Source organism: Peromyscus maniculatus, chromosome 3 (assembly GCF_049852395.1).
Source record: "Peromyscus maniculatus bairdii isolate BWxNUB_F1_BW_parent chromosome 3, HU_Pman_BW_mat_3.1, whole genome shotgun sequence".
NCBI classification, from domain to species: Eukaryota; Metazoa; Chordata; class Mammalia; order Rodentia; family Cricetidae; genus Peromyscus; species Peromyscus maniculatus.
In genome coordinates this window covers 105,020,169-105,040,095 of record NC_134854.1, presented here as the reverse complement: position 1 = coordinate 105,040,095, position 19,927 = coordinate 105,020,169, and the positions used below count along the sequence as shown (strand labels likewise).

The 19,927-nt window shown below is 49.3% G+C and overlaps 1 protein-coding gene across 2 annotated transcripts in view; it reads right to left on the bottom strand.

The window, feature by feature from the left end:
- Positions 1-19,927, bottom strand: part of Slc4a5 (solute carrier family 4 member 5) — a 78,772-nt gene that overhangs the window by 16,038 nt on the left and 42,807 nt on the right. For both annotated transcript variants that reach the window (XM_042273527.2, XM_076567014.1), the window contains 8 exons: positions 19,628-19,802; positions 15,806-15,939; positions 14,168-14,439; positions 9,924-9,982; positions 7,960-8,160; positions 4,779-4,892; positions 1,741-1,902; positions 838-1,016 (listed from right to left, as the gene is read on the bottom strand). In XM_042273527.2, coding sequence (XP_042129461.1) covers positions 838-1,016; positions 1,741-1,902; positions 4,779-4,892; positions 7,960-8,160; positions 9,924-9,982; positions 14,168-14,439; positions 15,806-15,939; positions 19,628-19,802 — 1,296 coding nt within the window. The remainder of the gene's footprint in view (positions 1-837; positions 1,017-1,740; positions 1,903-4,778; positions 4,893-7,959; positions 8,161-9,923; positions 9,983-14,167; positions 14,440-15,805; positions 15,940-19,627; positions 19,803-19,927) is intronic.

Here is a 19,927-nt window from a genome sequence, read left to right as displayed (position 1 = left end):
AGGAGTGAGCCGGGAAAGGACTCTGCCCGGCCAATCTTGAGCACTTCAACCAAGCAAAGCGGTCGCCCCCATGCATGCCGGGTAGTAAGCTCCCAGGGCAGCCATTTTGGAGAACACCAGGGTCTGGCATGGACCTTGAGTCCCCGAAGGGGCAGAGGATGTATTTTCCTGCATGAACCAGTTTGGTTCCTGCCTGATGTGGGGCAGGCAAGGAGAAGAACAGAAGGGACAAGCCAGGGCGACAGGCTGGCATCCTGGTTGGGTCCAGGAAGGCTCTCCAGAGGTACGGCAGGCAGTTAGGCAGGACGTGAACCCATGGGAAGGCCTCTACAGGGTCTTGAGGAAAGACAAAGAGAGGGCAAGAAGAGGCCCAACGGTGGCCCACGGGTGAGACTCTAGCGCAGTGGTGCTCAACCCGAGGGTTGCAACCAGATATTTATATTACAGTTCATAATAGTTATGAAGTAACAATGAAAGAATTTTATGGTTGGGGTCACCACAACATGAGAAACTGTATTAAAGGATCACAGCATTTGGAAGGTTGAAAACCACTGCTCTAGAGTGTGCGTGCGTGCGTGCGTGCGTGCGTGCGTGCGTGCGTGTGTGTGTGTGTGTGTGTGTGTGTGTGTGTTACCTCTGGGGACTATTTAAAAAATCACTTGGAATTGATAGAATTGAATTTTCACCTGTCTCTTCTTCAGAATATTCCTCTAGGGCTGTGACTTCAGTGGCCACAGGGAAGGCCTTTCTTGCCCACATACCTCGAAGAAAAACCATGCTCTCTCCCCCTAAGACGTCCACGCCCGTTCAGGTGGCCCGTGCTTTGCTCTGTCCTACCTGACTCCCAGGAACTGCGGCTGCTCCCCCGGGGCACTGGTCTCTGTCTCCATCTTGAGGCTGTCGATGTGGGCAATGGAGATGACCGTGGCAGCCACGTACCAGGGCAGCCCCGTGAAAGAGCACAGAGCCATGAGGATGCCCACCCAGAACAGGTCCAGATGGTAGCCCGCGGCCTTCTGCAGGACAGTGGGACAGGAGAAGCTTCTGGGAACCTGATCCTTTCCAAAGCAACCATTTCGTAGATCATGGCTCAAGGGCTCCCCCTGCCTTCCGGAGTGTATTCTGAGGGGTCTGCCCCACTGAGACACTCACCCCGAGGACTTAGTGTGTGTCTGGGCCTCACTATGCCCAGAAGTGGCTTTAGTTGCCACGTTGTCTAAAAAAATTGAGCACAAATGTGGAGAAGAGGGATTCTCAGACTTGGCAAGGCCCTGGGTTTGGTCTCTGGGAAGAAGAGCTCGTGCCCATTGGCCACAGTCTCTCTGTAGGTTTTAGATAAGGGGCCCAGCCTAGAGTGGCCCAGATTAAGTGGGGCCTGAGTCAGTGATGACCTGAATCTCCTCAGCCCCAAAGGCAAGGAGGGGAACCCCAGGAAGCGTGGGGCTGAGGAGATTCCTCTGCCTCCTGATTCTAGGCCTATACCCATCGGCATGTGTGAGGTGCCCAGGTTTCACCGTCAGGAAGCACAAGCCAGAGACACATTTTGAGGTATGCAGGGAGCTTGTGCCCAAGACCCAGCCTGGGCTTGCAACTGGTTCTCAGACCAAGTCACATTGGTCCTGTTCCAGGGCACATATCTCTCACCTTAAAGACACCAAAGGGGGGACTTATCCCCCCAAAGTATGAAAGGAAGAATGCTCTCCCTCTGGTCCCCCAAATCTGCTCGTGTCTCAGCCTCACCTTTAGCTTGTTCTCCTTCCGGTTGACAATGACAGCGGTGATCTGCTGGTCCATGAAGATCAGGATGGTCACCAGGAGGGCGGGCAGGATGCTCGCTGGGTACACCCACCAAGGGTTCTTCCCAAAGGGGGCAACAAACCAGCCTCGGTCAGGCCGGGTGGGCTGAGTGGAGGAAACAGAGAGGTCTGTCCCTCTTTCCCTTGTCCCAGACACCTGCCTGCGCCCCCAGCTTCCCGCTGCTTCTCCTTCCCCACCCGGAGGTACTTTTCAACTACGATGTTTCCCCTTAAAGGTGCTAGGAACCTGTGACTTTAAAGAGCGTCACAGAGGCAGGTAGGCATGGGAAGGAGCACAGACAGACACATCGGGGCTACAGAACAAAACAGAACATGATGGGCTGCGACACCCTGGGAAAACAGGTGAGGGTCAGAGGGCAGCCAGCCAGGGGAACATGTAGTCATTTGTCACAGAAAGACAAAGGGCAGGAAGGGGGCCTGACAGAACAAAGCAACAAAGCATCTGATGGACCTAACGCTGACCCTGAGGAGCCAGCCATCTGCCTGCGGGGCTCTGAGGGATGACTGTGAAAAGCCAGACATCAGTGCAGACCTGCACGTCAAGAATAAAGGGTCGCTGGGCGGCGGTGGCGCATGCCTTTAATGCCAGCATTCAGGAGGCACAGGCAGGTGGACCTTTGTGAGTTCGAGGCCAGCCTGGTCTATAGAGCGAGTTCCAGGAAAGGCACAAAGCTACACAGAGAAACCCTGTCTCAAAAAACAAAACAAAACAAACAAACAAACAAAAAAGAATAAAGGGTCATTTGTACAGAGATGGACATTTAAGAGAAAGAATAGGTGTGTGTGTGTGTGTGTGTGTGTGTGTGTGTGTGTGTGTGTATGTGTGTTGTGTGCACGTGAATATGCAAACCCCTCAGTATGGCAGATGTCTTCCTCTGTTGCTCAGCCTTCAGATGACACCTCACCATTTTGGCTAGGCTGGCTGGCCAGTGAGCACCCAGACTCAGCATCAGCCTGCCTCTGGCCTCCGATGCTGGGTTGCCAGCATGCACAGCCACACCTGGCTTTTGCTGTGGGTGCTGGAGGTTCAAACTCAGATGCTCCCATTTTCAGAGCAAGGGGTCTTACTCATGGAGCTGTCCTCTCAACTTCCAGAAGCCAGTGCTTTTATCTTAAGGCTAATGTTACTTCAAAGGCGGGTTCTAGACATGGATTCCCTACTTCGGTTAGATATAGTTGGTGCATTTGGGAGGGTTTGCGCTTGGCCGTAAGCAAATCATCAATTCTGGATAGATAATTTCTTTTTTTTCCTTTTTAATTATATTTTGAGGCCAGGCGTAGTGGCGCACATCTTTAATCCCAGCACTAGGGAGACTGAGACAGGTGGATCTCTGAATTTGAGGCCAGCCTGGTCTACAGAGCGAGTTCCAGAACAGCCAGGATTACACAGAGGAACCCTATCTGGAAAAAAGCCACACATAGACACAGAATTACATTTTGGACATGAGTCATGAAAGAAGATGCCAACGAACTACTTTTCTAGTTTTAACTCTATTGTGGATTTTTTGGTTTTCGGTTGTAGATAACTGCATAAAAATATATTTGATGGTGAAATGTAGAATCAAACAAGAAACTCCACAGCTTCAGAATGGCTAATTTGGCTGTACAGAAGTCTGTTGAGATGGGTGGGCTTTGGAGCTGGTTAATCTTGCTGTGTGTTTTTTTTTTCAAGTTCTTTAAAGTTTTCATAAATGTATTAAAATTATATTTCATGTGTTTGTGTGTGTACATGTGCCACAGTGCATGTGTGGTGGTCAGAAAACAACCCGTGGGAGTCCGTTCTCTCCTCCACCAGGTGTATCCCAGGGACTGAACTCAGGTTTTCAGCATTAGCAGCAAGCACCTTTACCCACGGATGCGTCTCACCAGGCCCTACTGAGCAATTTTTGTATCATGGACCTCAACTTTAAGCATGCCCAGCATCATGTGATGAGCTCATTAAAGGCTCCACCCCAGTGTTTCCGATTCTATAGGTTTAGGATAGGACTAAGCATCTGTACTAGAGCTGGGTAGTGGTAGCATATGCCTTTAGTCCCAGCACTCAGGAGGCAGAGGTGGGCAGGTCTCTTGAGTCTACAAAGTGAATTCCAGGACAGCCAGGACTGTTACACATAGAAACCCTGTCTCCAAAACCAAAACCAACCAAACAAAAAAGAATCTCTACTTTTTTTCTTTTCTTTTCTTTTCTTTTCTTTTTTCTTTTCTTCCTTCCTTTCTTCCTTCCTTCCTTCCTTCCTTCCTTCCTTCCTTCCTTCCTTCCTTCCTTCCTTCCTTCCTTCCTTCCTCCATCCCTCCCTCCCTTCCTCCTTTTTTTTTCATTTATTTAAATGATACAAGATCTTACTATATAGCCTTATCTGTCCTGGAATTCACTATGTAGACCACACTGGCCTCAAACTCACAGAGATTCTCCTGCCTCTGCCAAGTGCTGGGATTAAAAGTGTACGCCACTACACCCAGCAGAGGATCTGCATCTTTAAGCTCTGTCCTATCTGACCCCCAGGAACTGTGGACATTGAAGATGACCATGGCACCCACATACCAGGGGAGCCCCATGAAGGAGCACAGTGCCATGAGGATGCCCACCCAGAACAACATGACCCTAGTCTAAGGGCCGCACTTTGGGGATGATCATTCTAAGGGATCTCTTTGGATGGATCTCAACTGGCCCAGTTTGTAGACTGCCACAGTTAGAGAGGATCAGAAAACCTCTGACAGCACCTCGAGGCTTCCACTAGCATGGAGAGAAGATTCCAGAGTCTTTCCCGCTCTGAAGGTCCACAGCCCTATATTATGGTGCATCGGTCCCCACCCACCTCTCAAATGATCACCTCTGGGAGGACTACACAAGGGCTACAGTACACACAGGCTCTTGGCTGAGAAAGAAAAGTTGGATGAGCACAAAGAAGAGTTTGCAGGTTGGAAGCAGGCAGACTGCCCAGGCAAGGGCAAGGAGCAAACCTTGATGACATTAGGCACATGCAGCTTGGGGGTTTGCAGGCCAAAACAGGCATCGATTCCACAGAACAGCAAGATGGAGAAAACAATGGAAAAGTCAGCCACCAGGGTCCGGACCTGCAGAGAGGAAAGGAGGAAGCGAGTGTGAGTTCCGGCTTGCTGAAGACTCAGTCCTTAGGTGGCAATGGAGAGAATGGTCAAGGGTTGTGTTCGGAAGTCAGCAGGCCTGGGTCAGCAACCTCGGGGGTGTCCACCATCTTTCCAAGCCTCCGTTTCCCTTCCTGCAAAATGCAGGTAATGATGGTACCCACCTTGGAGGCACAAGTGGAAGGTGGCAGTTTAGAGAACTTGGGAGACTTTGGCCAGAGTGGCAGACTTCAGACTGGCTGAAGTCACGCTTTGATAGAATGACCGAACTTGGCACCCCAGCAGGGGGGTGAGTTGAACTCAGAAGGAAACCCTAGCTCCTCCAGACATGCTGGCAGATTGTTGTACCCAACCTGGGCTGAGAGGGAGCCCCCTCCCTTTCATGGGGGACCCCTGACTAAGCCAGTGAAATGGAATAAAAAACCCAGAAGGGACACTGTCGGGCAGGAACACATGAGACATGGCAAAGGATGCTTTGCAAATCATTATAGAAAACAATGGTCTTGAAAAGCAAAAACAAAAGCTGGGACAATGAGCTATTTATACAAAACACAAAGCACCGCCGTCTCCCATTATATGCCGGAATCGCTTGTGAAGAATTGCAGAGCAAACACGAAAGGCAGACCAACGGGCTTTTAGAGCGTGCGCGCGCGGCACGGGTTTCTGCTGGTCTTTTCCGAAAGGGAAATTCGGCCGTGTTTGATTATACGTGAAACTGAGAATTCTGCTCATCAACAGGTCCCTTAGAAAAGCCAAAGTGTGGAAGAGGCTGGAGAGAAGAAGGCTCTGCAGTTAAGAGCATTGGCTGCTCTTGCTAAGGTTTGGTTCCCAGAACCCCACGGTGGCTCACAACAATCTGTAACTCCAGCTCCATCAGATCTGATGCCCCTTTTCTGGCTTCTTTGGACACTCTGTGCATGTGGTGAACATAAATATATTCAGGCAAAGCATTCATTGACAGAAAATAAATCGAATGAATCTTAAAAACGATAAGGAAGGTTAAAAGGGGCCCGGTGAGAAGGCTGGGTAGGTAAACTTGAGGACCTGAGTGCTACCCCCAGGACCTACACGGTGGGAGGAGAGGACCGACTCCTCCAGGTTGTCCTCTGATCTTCATACATGAACCATGGTACGCCTAGGCACACACACAAATTAAAAAAAAGTAATAGCTAATTTTTAAAATAATCTAAAGGCCAGTTCACAGAATGGCAACAGGCCTTTGCAATACATACATCCCAAAAAAGGAGAGTACACATCACATAAAAATCAAATTCAACAGAAAACATATGGCAGACTGAAACAGAACATTTCCAAGAACGAAGCCAATTTGGCTATATGGCCAATAAACACACACAATAAGGTCTTTTTTATTATTTTTTTTTAACTTCATCAGTCACCCGGGTTCTGTGGGATGGTCTTTCTGTATGCTGTGAATATGTGTTGCTACTGCTGGCTGATAAAGAAGCTGCTCTAGCTTATGGCAAGACAGGTTATAGCCAAGTGGGAAAGCCAAGCAAAGATACAGAGAGAAGAAAGGCTGAGTCAGGGCAGACGCCAGCCTGCCGCCCAAGGAGCAACATGCCAGCAGACTGGTAACGCCACGGCCACATGGCAATACATAGACTAATAGAAATGGGTTCATTTAAGATGTAATAGCTTGGGCTGGAGAGATGGCTCAGAGGTTAAAAGCACTGGCTGCTCTTCCAGAGGTCCTGAGTTCAATTCTCAGTAACAACATGGTGGCTCACAGTTATCTGTAATGACATCTGGCGCCCTCTTCTGGCCTGAAGGGATATATGCAAGCAGAAGCAGAACACTGTATACATAATAAATAAATAAATCTTAAAAAAAAAAAAAGGATGTAATAGCTAGCTAGCAACAAGATGAGTCATAGACCAAACAGTTTGTAATTAATATTAAGCCTCTGACTGGTTATTCAGTTACTGGTGGGCAGAAAAGATTTATCTGGCTACACCAGGGAAACACAATATTTAGAAAAACAGCAAGTGTTGTCAAGGGCAACTGGGCCTTTCTGCCTCCAAAGTCTTGTTTGTTGTTGTTTGATTTTTCAATACTGGAGATTAAATCTAGAGCCTCAGCTTGGCATGGTAGCACACACCTTTAGTTTCAGCACTTGGGAGGCAGAGGCAGGTGGATCTCTGTGAGTTCAAGACCAGTTCAAGACCTGCTCTACAAAGTGAGTTCTAGGACAGCCAGAGCTATTACACAGAGAAACCCTGCCTCGTCTTGAAAAATAACAAAATAATTAAATGAATATAAAATTTAAAAAAATCTAGGGCCTCCTGCATGATAGACAAGCACTCTGCTCCTGAGCCATATCCCTTGTCCTCTTTTTAAAACTTTAATCTTATTCTTAAACATTTTACTTGTATGATTTCTTATTTGTGTGTGTGTCTGTGTAAATGAATGGCATGTGTGTGTGGCTGCCTCTGGTGGCAAGTAGAGGGAGCTGGAGTTACACACAGTTGTGAATCACCCAGTGTGGGTGCTGGGATCCAAACTTGGGTTCTCTGGAAGAGCCACAAACCCTCTTAACTCCAGAGCCATCTCTTTAGCCCCTTCATTTTCTTTTGAGATAGGGTGTGTGTTTCCCAGGCTGGCTTTCAATCTGTGATCCTTCCGCCTCAGTCTCTGTGGAACTGGGATTACAGGTTTGGGCCACTGAGCTGGACAAAGTTTGTGGTCTTAATTTGTATCAATCCCTCAGGCCAATGCCTCCTTGGTGTCCATCCTTTCAGAAGACAGAGCCCTCTGGAGAGACCACGTGGGAGTGTTCCTTTTAAAAATATTATTGTGTGTGTGTGTGTGTGCACACATGCACAGGTGCCATTGGCCCAGCTGTGGAGGTCAGAGAACAAAGTGTGGGAACGGGTTCTCTCTTTTCACCATGTGGGTCTTGGGGATACAACTCAGGTTGTCAGTCTTGGCAGCGGGCACCTGTGGGGCCGTCATTGAGCTGAGTCTGCCTTGAGAATGCCCTGGGTGTAAATCCCTGGCTACTGCAGGGGGCACTTACCTTGGTAGGAAAATAGCGGCTGAATTTGAATTTCTTCAGAGTCAAGGTCATGGAGTAAGTCCCGAAGAAAAGGATGAAGGACATGAGTGCCAGGTCTGGGATGAACCGGCAGGAGTTCCCTAGCAGGCGCCCACCGTAGCTCAGACACTCCTTCTTGCTCAGCAGGGACCAGTCCAGCGCTGTGAGGTTAAGGGGGGTGTACTTGGAGACCAAGCACAGGAGAAAGGGGGTCAGGACCTCCTGTCAGGCAGTGTGTCCTTCTCCCTGTGGCCCTGGGTAATCTCAATACCTACCAAACCTTGGAGAGCCCCTAGTCCTCCTGCCCATGACGATGCCCTGAATAACAGAGCCATGTCCCTGGGGCAGACTGCTCAAAGAATGACGAGCAGGAAGCTCCCCAGAAAGATTAGGGGCGGACAAGTGTTTCTTCCGTGTGTTCTGGGATATGTGGTTTTGACAGCAGGAGGAAGATGCTTTCTCCTCCCTCCCATAGGTCTGCCCCATTCCAGGCCGAGAGCCATGGCGTTACTGACGCTGCCTCTCAGAGACAGTTAGTGTCCCTTCCTTCCCTAGGTCACACACATCCTCACTGTTTTCTTCTTGGGTTATTTCAACCACTTCCTCCTTGGGTGTCCCAGATGCTAAAATTCAGAGACTGTGAATATATATATATATATATATATATAATTTATGTGTATTATATAATATATAAATATATATTATAAAATATATATATTTTATATCCTTTGTAGGTATGGGCTTCACATATGTGAATTTAAGCAGTTGTAGATAAAAAAAAATTAATTGTGCCGGGCGGTGGTGGTGCATGCCTTTAATACCAGCACTTGGGAGGCAAAAGCAGGTGGATCTCTGTGAGTTCTAGGCCAGCCTGGTCTACAAAGTGAGTTCCAGGATAGCCAAGACTGCTTCACAGAGAAACCCTGTCTCAAAAAACAAAACAAACAAACAAACAAACAGCATCTGTATTAAACATGCATCCACTCTCCCTGCATTCCTGACTGGATATGACCCACTGCTTCAAGTTCCTGTATCCTTGACTCCCTTGCAGTGATGGACTGTAGCCTGGAATTGTGGGCTGAATACACCCTTTCTCCTTTAAAGCTGCCTTCTTTTTGCCAGGAAACTGGGGTTGAGTTACTTGGAGTCATGGTAGAGGCCTCCCTCCTCTGTCCTCACACTCTTAGACCCGAGACCACGCTGCTATGAGTCACTAAGAGTGGAAAACCAATGCAGAGACACAGACCAAACCATCCCAGCTGGTCCATCTGAGGCCCGCTCCCAGCACCTAACACATAATAGGCTGGGAAGCAGGCACTGCCTGAGTCTGCCCTACTCAAAGTCTTATGTTTGAGGGTTTGGTTACATAGTCAGGTGAGATGGATAGAGGCTGAGCCATTGGCTGCCTGTGCAGGGGAATGCAAGCAACCTTAGGGACACTCAGAGCTCACAAAGCTGCCCCAATGCCTACATGCTGCCCTTTACCTGAATTATGATTTCACATTCTTCCATCTACTTAGGCTGGGAGAGGACTGAAGCCCACCACTTACCATTGTTTGGGAAGGCAGAAGGCTGGGCTCCCTGGAGACTAATAGGTGCAAAGGACAGGTCAAATTCATTGGGGGGTGCTAATAAACTTCTGGGTCTGGGAGTGCACTGTTGGGTGGGAACTGGGGGTTCCCTGGCAGAAACTAACCACAACCTGTATATGTATGTAGCTCTGGTTATCATTTACCTGCTCTGGGTATGTAGTATTATATTTCTGCATAGAGATGTCACACACAGGGCAGGGAGGGGGGTCTTTAGAGCAGGATGCTTACAGTCACAAACTTAAAAGCATCGTTCCCAGAGCCCAGCTGCTCCTGAGATTGACCTCCCAATTCCTTCCTGACTCCCCACCATAAACAAAAGCACATGAACCGCTGCCCTGATCAGAAAGGGCTTACCAGAGACGTGTTGGTGTCTGGTGCCAGTGAGGCTGAGGCATTGAGCGTGGTTGTGTTCACTGGAGGAGACACAGAAGATAGGCCGGGGTCAGTGGTTTCTAGATGTGCAGCCCGCAGCCTCCAGGGACCCCGCCATTTCCCATCATCTCCCTCTGATCTCTCCTATAGACTTCGCCTTCCCCCATCTGCTCCCATGACGGAGGGAGTTGGTCCCAGGACTCACACAGAGCAGCTGGGCCAGTGCAGAACAGCTCATCCTGAGGACCAACACCTACTTCTAACAACTCAAATAAGCAATCTGCTGCTGAGTCCCTGCTGGGTGCCAGACACAATTCTGTGCTGTCAAACTCTTTTCAAAAAGTGTTTCAAAGAGCTAATTCCGCGTCATGCACTCTGCCAAACCCTGGGAATACACTCATTTGTTCAGTTCCCCAAATCTCCATGACGTATCCCCATTTTACAGATGAGGTAACTGAGCTCAGTGACATTAAGTTATCTATTACCTAAGGTTTCAGAGTTCATCTTCAAGCTATGATCCCATCCCAGGCCGCTGGTAGAGAAACTATAAGCCTCTCATTTCTGCCCAGTTTCCATCTATGGAGACTACTCTCCTACCCACTCCGTCTATACTCTTTAAAGGCCAGCTGAACCTTCATTCAGGGTGTGTTTACTTTGATATTTTCCTCTCTAATCTGCCCCTGCAGTGCAAGGCAAGAATAGTATAACCTGGATCTAGGACCTGAAGGAGAACCAGAAGCCCCAAAGAACTTCTTGCTGTGTCCCTTGCCAAGCACCCCCTTTCCTGACCTCAGTGTCCCCAACTGTCAGTGGAGTATCTAGCCATCTCTTGAGGTCTGGGAGCCATTACCAGTTTTGTCCCCCCCCCCCCCCCACTGTGTCTGGCTTCCCTGACTCTTCCGGGTAGGAAGGGCTCCTCACCCACAGGCTCCCCAGGTGATGTGGCCACCCATCACAAAGGCTGGCTTTGGAGGACCACTGCTTGCCCACTCCTCTCCCCTGGACTACATGGGTGGAGGGAGCCTGGCTTCTCCCCTTCCTCCTCTAAGCAGCTCCTCAGTGGTCGGTTTGAGGACCAGCGGCAGTTGCTGCTATGGTCTGAAGTTGCAGAATCCCCATTTGTTCCTGCTGGCTGTCTACCTTCGGATGGACACCCAGCACAAAGGTCCTTATCCTGAGGCTCTGCCCAGCCTCTAGCAAGCCGTCTGCAGGGCTGGATATGATCACAGAAATTGGGTGCTGCTGGACCAGCTGGATCAGTGTTGACCCTGGGCAGAACAGTGCCAATGACGTTACATCCTAAGAATCACCCTGAAGGAAGTTTCCCTTATGAGAAATTAGGGACTCTATTGCCTCTTCTCACAAGAAAACAGGATGCCCAGTTAACATTATGGACAGAGAAGCTGGGTAAGAAGCCCCACTGGGGGGGGGGCTACCCACTCCACTGCTCAAGAGGGCCGCAGCACCCAGGATTTTCAAACCAGACCTCTTGATATCTTCGACGTGGGCTTATCAGTTCTTTTATAGCAAGAACAGAACCCTATAGGAGATGGGAGAGCTATAGTATGGGAAATTCCAGGAAGGGTCCAAGTATCAAATACTATACAATTCTTGTGCACACAGAGTGGTACTCACTTAAAGTTGAGAGCGGCCAAATCAGCATTTGCAGCATCCATAAACAGAATACAAACCAGTTACCATGGAAAAAAAATTTAAATAGGAAAAGATAGTGTCCCAAGCAAGCTTGTATGAGAAAGAGTGTGAGAGAAGAAGGTGTGCCGTCGTTAGACTGGGCTCTGCAGCAAAGTCAGGGCAATGAGCAGTTAGTCGCAGGTGGCACGTGAACTGGGAAGAAAACCCCATTGGTTCCCCACTGCCCTGGTCTGCTGAATGCCCAGACCTTTGCCGTCCGAGTTCTCCTAATGAAAATGCATGGGCGTTGACAGCAGCCCATTATTCTCTGGGGAGAAATCTTGCTGGGATTAGTAGTTAATCACAGCTCAGTAAAACAAAGTTTGTCAGACTTGGGGAGGGCAGGCCACAGAAGCCCTGGGCAGCCTTGTCAGTGCATAGCCAGTTGGATTCTACCTGGGATTCTAGATTCCTTGGGTCTGGGGTTGGAGCCCACAATTCTGCATTTCTGATAAGTTTCTGGTTGGTGTTGGTGCTGCCAGGCTTGGGACAATGCACTAAGAACCGTGAAGACGACTCAAGGTAATCAGGCATCCAGGCAAGAACGACGGGAAGCGATTCAAAAACAGGCAGCTTTGTTATGCCCTTTGAAGTCCACTGTCTATGCTCCTACAGCTCCTCTTCACAGGGCACCCCAAGGTGAACAGAAGGTTCACCGAGTAGCCAAAGTTCCTCACAGTACCCCAGAATTTGGACTATTTCTAAAGAGACAAGGACATATGTTTCTAGGAGGCAGAATTGGGCCAAGTGTGCATACTGAGTCTGGAAAGCACACACAGTAAAAACAAACTTGGCCCCTGAGACCAGATTCCCCTAAAGCAGAATCCGAATCAAAGGGACTGTGGCAAGACCTCTTTAGAGATCTAGGCAAGGACTCGGACAAAGGGTAAACTTTACCTATCACTGTTTAATAGAACAACTCAAAGATAACGCTAGAAAAAAGAAAAGAGAGAAAAAGTTAAGCCTAGACTTCTTTCCAGAAATCAGTGCAGTGATTGGCAGTGTGACCAACACTATCCCCCTTGCAGGAAGGACATCTTATAAAAGATGCAGGGTAGAGCAGGACCCCATACTTGCAAAGCAGAATATCAGCTGACAAGATCAATTTTTTTTAAGGCAGGGTCTCAGTACATAGCCTTGGCTGGTCTGGGACTTCCTATGTAGACCAGGCTGGCCTTGAACTCACGAAAATCCACTTCCCTCTGACTCTCAAGTGCTGGGATTAGAAGTGTGTGCCAGTATACTTGGCATGATCAATTCTTTTATTAATTATTATTGTTGTTTTATTATCATTAAGCTAAGGGATTGAACAATCTAATATCTATTTATTTTCCTACTTATTTGAAAACCTCTCAGGCATCTCTGATAAACACTGATTACCCTTTGACAGTCAGGGAAACTGAGGTTCAGTGTGGTCTCGGGTAGCCTCTGGACCTCAGAGTTTGCTTTCTGTCAGGCCAGGACAGTGGTGCTTGGGTAGGGTCTCGCACCCTACTCTGCATTCCCTTGGGCCCTCTGGGTTCCTCCCGCTGGCATCTCTTAGGGGCATGGTTCTGGTGTGATGGCAATCAGACTCTGAGGAGGCCTTCACTTTGCAGGTGATGATTTCTTTGGTCAGAAAGCAACCACACATGACCAGCACTGAGGATTTATTATCAGGTTGACCAGCTGTTTGCTCCACCCCGCTCAGCGCTGGGGTCCTTGAAACACTGTTGGCACATGCGTGCCAGACAGTCCAAGCAACTGGTTCCCAAGCAAGGGGGTTGGTAGCTCTCAAGATACTTCTCCTCACTGTAAGTTCCTCCTAAACTCAGCAGCAGCTGGCTTCCTGGAACTGCTCGTCAATTCTCATTCCACATCCTGTGGTCACAGAGGGTAGATGGGGTCCTTCGTGACAGCCCTCTCAACCTGCTCATATGCCTAGGAGGCCGCAGGATGCCAGCTTCCCCATCTCTTCCCACGGCGGGACTGGCAAGGCCTCCACCCTGACTGTAGGCACGTTTGTCCCCTGGGCTGGCCTCACTTTATGAGGTCTGTAACCACCTGGCAGTGGTATGTGGAGGCCAAGCTGTCATGTATGAATGGCTCTGGGAGGGGCCATCAGATCTACCTGACTCGGGCAGTATTACTGACAGGTGTGTCCTCCACTCCAGCCCACACTTCGGTAAATCATGCCTTGCTCCTGCCTGAAGTTCCCCTGCGGCTTCCTGATTACAGCCCTGGATGCTTTTGACCACAACCATGTGGTGGCTTTTACTGGAGCTATCATCCCCTCAAATTCTTTCCAAAAATTAGGGTCCAGACTCTGCAATTAGCATTGTGAATTCCAAAGCCAGTCTGGGGATCACAGCCAAGGCCAGCCTGGGTTACATAGACAGACCCTGTTTCAACAGACAAGACCAAGCCTTTGCTCCTTTGGAACAGTAAGCACCTGGCTGAACAAGCCCTTCAAACAAGCTCCGGCATTGAGAGCTGTGGTGGAAGGAGTGTGTGTGTGTGTGTGGAGGGGGTGAGTAGTGCACGTCGGGGATTACCTGCGTCAGGAGCGACACACTCGCATTTGTAGGTGGTGATGGAGTCAGGCTTGAAGTCCGTGTTGATGGGATAATAACTGAAGGCACCGATCATCTTTTTGATGGCATCGTAGATGAAGATGAAGCTGATGAGGGTGGAGAACCCCTCCTCGGTGAACCGGGTGATATACTTGATGATAAAGCTGGCGTCTGTGGCCACCAGGATAAGGCACTGGATGGCTGAGTGCAGGCCGATCCAGAGGCGGAACTCCATGTAGTCCAGGCCATTGGCCCTGGATGGCAGAGGGAAGTGAGGGACCTCCTGGGCTTGGCTCCCCAGCCCCACCCCGAGTGGCTCGTACTCCTTTGGTAGCACAGATGCCCGTCTAAGGACTGAGAATGGTCTGGACAGGTACAATTTCTGGGTCGGGTTGCGTGAGTGCGTGCGTGCGTGCATGTGTGTGCGTGTGTGTTTATGTGTGCATGCACATGTATTTGTGGGTTTGTATGTATGCTGATACACATGTGTGGAAATTTCCAGGTAAGGAGTGAAAGGAAAAGTATCAGCTCAGGACCCCCAAGGCCAAGTTCTCAGCACAAAGGAGATTTATTTGTCCCAGAGGGACAGATCAGGGAATAAGAGACAAAGGCAGGAGATAAAGGATGAGGGAGAAGGGGAAGGGAACAAGGGAGAGGGGGCAGCGATATTTGTTGGGGGTGGGGGTGGGGAGAGAGACAGAGGACTGCCTCTGGATAGAGGGGAGACAGACATGGCCCAGAGGCAAGTGGCAGTTGATAAAGGTGAAATGGGAAACCTTGTGTTAGGATGAGGCGTTTAATTTTAATTGGGCATGTTAATTAGGGCAGCCAATGGGAGCTTCTGATTGCTGGACTTCAATACTTTGGTAGCTGGATCTTGGTAGCCAGCCTCAGGAGGATGAAGTGGCCTTGGGGGCTAGCCTTAGATTTGAATGTAATCTACTGGTTTTTAGCAAGGCAGAGGGAATGGGAGAGAAGGGCGAGGCCCGCCAGAGCCATGTTCGCAATGCTCAAGCTGGCCAGAGTCCCTTCAGGGAGTGCCAGGGTCCACCCATCTCCACCTCCCAAGCACCGGGATTGTAAGCATGTGCCACCAGATTTTACACGTGGGTAAGATCTGGGGATTGAGCTCAGGTCCTCATGCTTAGGGGGCAAACACTCTACTGACCGGCCACCTCCCCAGCTCTGGGGTGTCTGGTCTTTGAGAAGTCTTGGAAAAGACCTCACTGGGTGTCAGGAAGCTGCTAAGACTTTGGTGCTCGGGAGAGAATTTGAGATGAACGGTCTGGAGCTGCCTTAGGAAATGGTCTCATCCAAACGCATAAGGAGGCTGAGCTTCCAGCCCATGGCTCCTTCTCTACCACACTGACTTTCCAGTGAGCAGTGATGTGGCCTGGCTTGCTCCCAAAGTGCTAATCTGCACTCAGATGACTTCAGTGCAGCTTACGGGAGTCAGAAGGAACCACCCAACAACCACAGTTCAAGAGATCCCCCCTCACAGGCCCCCTCCATCCTCCTACCCCTCAACCCTAGGCCTGACCTGGACCTATTCTCCACCCTCGCCTGGGCTGACTGCCTTAATTTCAAGAGCAGGCATGGAGCCTGCCATGCGGTACCTACTTGCTGAAGTCAAAGAGGAGCTTCTCGAAGATGAGGATGGGCCCGGTGCTGCTGAGGATGATGAGGGGCTGCCCCGAGAAGAGGCAGAACAAGGCACCAGCCATGGCAGTGCCCAGGAAGCTCTCCATTACTCCCTGTTACATGAGAAAGCAAAGAGACTCAGGGAGGCAGAAGGGGCTGTTGGGCCACAGTTTCCTCTGAGATTAAAACCTGCTATTTTAGAGGGAGGCGCATTAGAAGACAGGATTTTTGCAGGGGGGGTGAAACACCCTGTTGTAAAGGGAATGTGAAACTTTCCTGCAGCGAAGCTCCTGAAGCTCAGGAAAGAAACAACTCACTGGCTTCAGGAAGTCCCTGAATCTGAACAGATACACTAGTCAGACTCCCACCACGCATATAAAGTATAAGGCCTGCTGAGAGATAATCTCAGACAAACTGAGCTGCCTGCAGGAGGCTCAGGCCAACTGAGGCAACTGGGAAGGATGCCCTTCAACCTGGTGAGCTCCGGCAGGCTGTGCAGCGTGCTCCAGGTCTCCAGCTTTTGTGAGCTGGGGTTGGCTTTGGTGATATAGCTGTGTTTGAGTCTGTTCCTGTGAGTAACCCCTCATCCAGAAGTAACCACAGAAAAACTCAGGGTTCACCGAACGTAGCTTTGGTGGTATCCGCACATTGGTCTGTCATGGGCTCCCTGTCTGGGGTGAGTAGATGTTTGTTCTGTCTCCCCAGGAAGAATGTCACACCAGGAGCCTCTCTAACACAGGCTAAAACTAACTGCCTCTCCAAGGACCTGTCAGTGGGCTCTCTCTTCCCAATCCTGCCTCCCATTCCCTGTCTTCCATTTCGACCATGGCCAACATCACTCTCTAATTCCATTTGGACAAAGGTTCCCTGGGACTTCTGCTGTCAAACCAAGGTCTTCAAAACAGTGAATATGCTCATCCCTGTGCCCCTCTGGTTATCATTCAGTCATGTAATTATTCATTCATTTTCAAATATCGATGTGTTGCCTTTAGACTTCAGACCAAATCATTCATTCAAAAGCCACCCAGCAAGTACCGGAGAAATGGCTCAGTAGTTAAGAGTACTTGCTGCTCTTCCAGAGGACCCAGGTTCAGTTCCCAGCATCTACACAATAGCTAACAAATGTAATTTCAGTTCCAGGGGACCCAACACCCTTTTCTGGCTTCTGCAGGCACTGTATGCATATCCATACACATCCATGCATGCAGGTAAAACAGCCATATAGAATACTATGTACCAAGCAATGTGATAGGCACCAGAAACCAGCCAGTGAACAGCAGAGCACATTTTCAGGTTAGTGGAACATGTAGATACATAGCTGGTTTTTTAGGCCTTTTAAACCTAGGCATTATTGATGATTTGGTGAATGATTCTCAGTTGTGGGGACTGCCCTGTGCATTGTGGGCTATTTAGTAGCATCCCTCACCTGTAGTCACTAGATGCCAATAGTCACGGCCCCTTCCAGTTATAAAAACCAAGCCCAGCTCTGGATATGGCCAAATGTCCCCTGGGGTCCAACTGCCCCTGGTTGAGAGCCACTTCCAAGGAGTGGGATGCTGGCATGGGTTCCCAGTGCCAGAGAAGCTCACAGCAGAAGAGAAGGGGTCACCAAGAAGGTCACTCCAGACAGATATGTGGAAGTTGAGATCCCAAACACAAGCAGGTATTGGCTAGGAGAGGCTGGTTAAGTGGAGCGAGGAGCAGCTGGTCCCAAGAAGAGGACAGCACACCTTGAGGCAAGAACAGAAGGGTGTGTGTCCCAAGGGCTTGAGGATGATCAGGATCACAGGACACACACTGTGTGAAGGGCTGGATGCTGAGGAAGAGAATGCAGAGGCGAGGCTTGACAGAAAAGCAGGGCCATGCCCTGAGCGCCAAGGGAGAAGCTGCATGTGGGAGTTTGGGGTGATCCTAGCTTCTGGCAGGGACAGCAGGGTGAGGCATATGTCACATGTTATGCTGGGAAAGAATCATGAGTAGATGGTGAGAAGAAGAAAAGATGACAGGTGTCATGTTGTCTGTGCGAGCCAGGGGATTCAGAGAGGCAGCCATGTAGGAATGCACAGGAGGCAGCTGGGCATGGACCTGAAGCTTGGGAGACAGATGTAGGCAACGACAGACACTCATTTCCACATCTGAAAATGGGTCTTTCCTTGGTGCTCTGAGCTTTTATATTGTTTGATTTGTCTTGCAAGCATTGGGGATTGAATGCAGGGCATTGAGCATGCTAGGAAACCTCTGAGCTAGGTCCTTACCACTTTCTAATTTTTTAATTTAATATTTAAAAAACTTATGTATTACTATTATTACTATTATTACTGTGTGTGTGTGTGTGTGTGTGTGTGTGTGTGTGTGTGTGCACGCCCATGTACAATGTGCCCAGTACAAATGTAGAAGTCAGAGAACAACTTTTAGGAGTCTGTTCCCTCCTTCACTGTGGGGACCTGGGATCTAATTCAGATCATCAGGTTTCCACAGCAGGGGCTTTTATCCACTGAGCTAGCCCCTTACTTTTTATTGTTGTTGCTATTTTGAGATAGAGTCTCTCTATGTATCCCTGGCTGCCCTGCAACTCTCTATGTAGAACAGGCTGGCCTTAAACCCACAGAAATCTGCCTCCATCTGCCTCTGAGTGCTGGGATTAAAGGCATGCACAGCTACACCCAGCCTGCTCCTTACTTTTAAATTTTTATTTTTTGAAACAAGGTCAAATGTATCCCAGGTTAGCCTCCAACCCAATATGTAGCAGGGACTTGTCTGAACTCCTGGTCCTTCTGCCTATGTATTTTAAGGGCTGGGGTTACAAGCATGTGCTGTCAGGCCACACATACTTTTTTGTTTGGTGACAACATCATGCTAAGTTGCCAAGGCAGGCTTTGGACTTCTGATCCCTCAGCCTCCCGAGTAGCTGAGATCATAGGCCAGTACCACCAGGCCTGTCTTTGCTCTGAGCTGCCTAGTGGTTCTGCCACTGGAGAAGACCCTTGGCAGGAGACCGGCAGGTATCTCTATGAAGCCAACACCATCCCCAGGGAAGCCCCATGATGTCACCATGGCAACAACTCTCATTCCATAAACATATTAACACTAAGCTAAGAAATCAAAGTGAGTTGTTTTGTTTTGGTTTTCAAGACAGGGTTTCTCTGTGTAGTTTTGGTGCCTGTCTTGGATTTTGCTCTGTAGACCAGACTGGCCTCGAACTTACAGAGATCCTCCTGGCTCTGCCTCCCGAGTACTGGAATTAAAGGTGTGCACTACCACCGCCCGGCAAAAGTGAGTTTTCTAAATAGAGAGGGCTGGATAGAGAGATAGCTCAGGGGTTAGGAGCACTGATTGCTCTTCTAGAAGACCCAAGTTCCCAGCATCCATAGGGCAGCTCACAACAGCCTATAACTCCAGTTCCAGGGGACCCGGTGCCTTTTTTTCTGGCCTCCATGGGCACTGAATGCACATGGTACACAGATATACATGCAGGCAAAACACTCATACACATAAAATAAAATATTTTTAAAATAAAATTAAAATGTAAGAAGGCCACAATTAGCAACTTAATTAACAGTGCTGATTAAGTTCACTAAATATTCAGTGGGGAAAGTAACAAACAGTAATGTGGCTGATTTCCCTAAAAGTTACATTATTCCTAAAATCGTGATTTTGTCGGAAGGGTAAAGAGTTACATAAAGCCAGATGGCCAGACTGATGGTGGTACCCACCCTTGGTGTTGGGATTACATGCTGAAACTCCTTACTGCCAGCAGGTGGCAGTAGACTTGGTGTTTGTCTGTCCCCAGCTCACACTCACCTGATAATTGTCTGTGGCATCCCCCAGAAGCCCACCAAAGGTGATGGCGTTGGTGATACAGCCGAGGTAGATGAACAGAACAGCCGAGATGGACTGGATGTGGAAGCCGTCATAGAAGTCACTTGGGAACCAGGGCAGCTTCCTCTTGACATCCAGGCGAAGGCCCCCAAAGAACCTGCTTGAGACAGGCAGGAGACTGCTTTCCTCTGCAGGCACCCAGAGGGGCGGGGATGCCTCCAGGGCCCTACAGAGTCTGGGGTGAGGGGCAGGGGTAGACGGAGTTGCGATCTTTCTACCAGA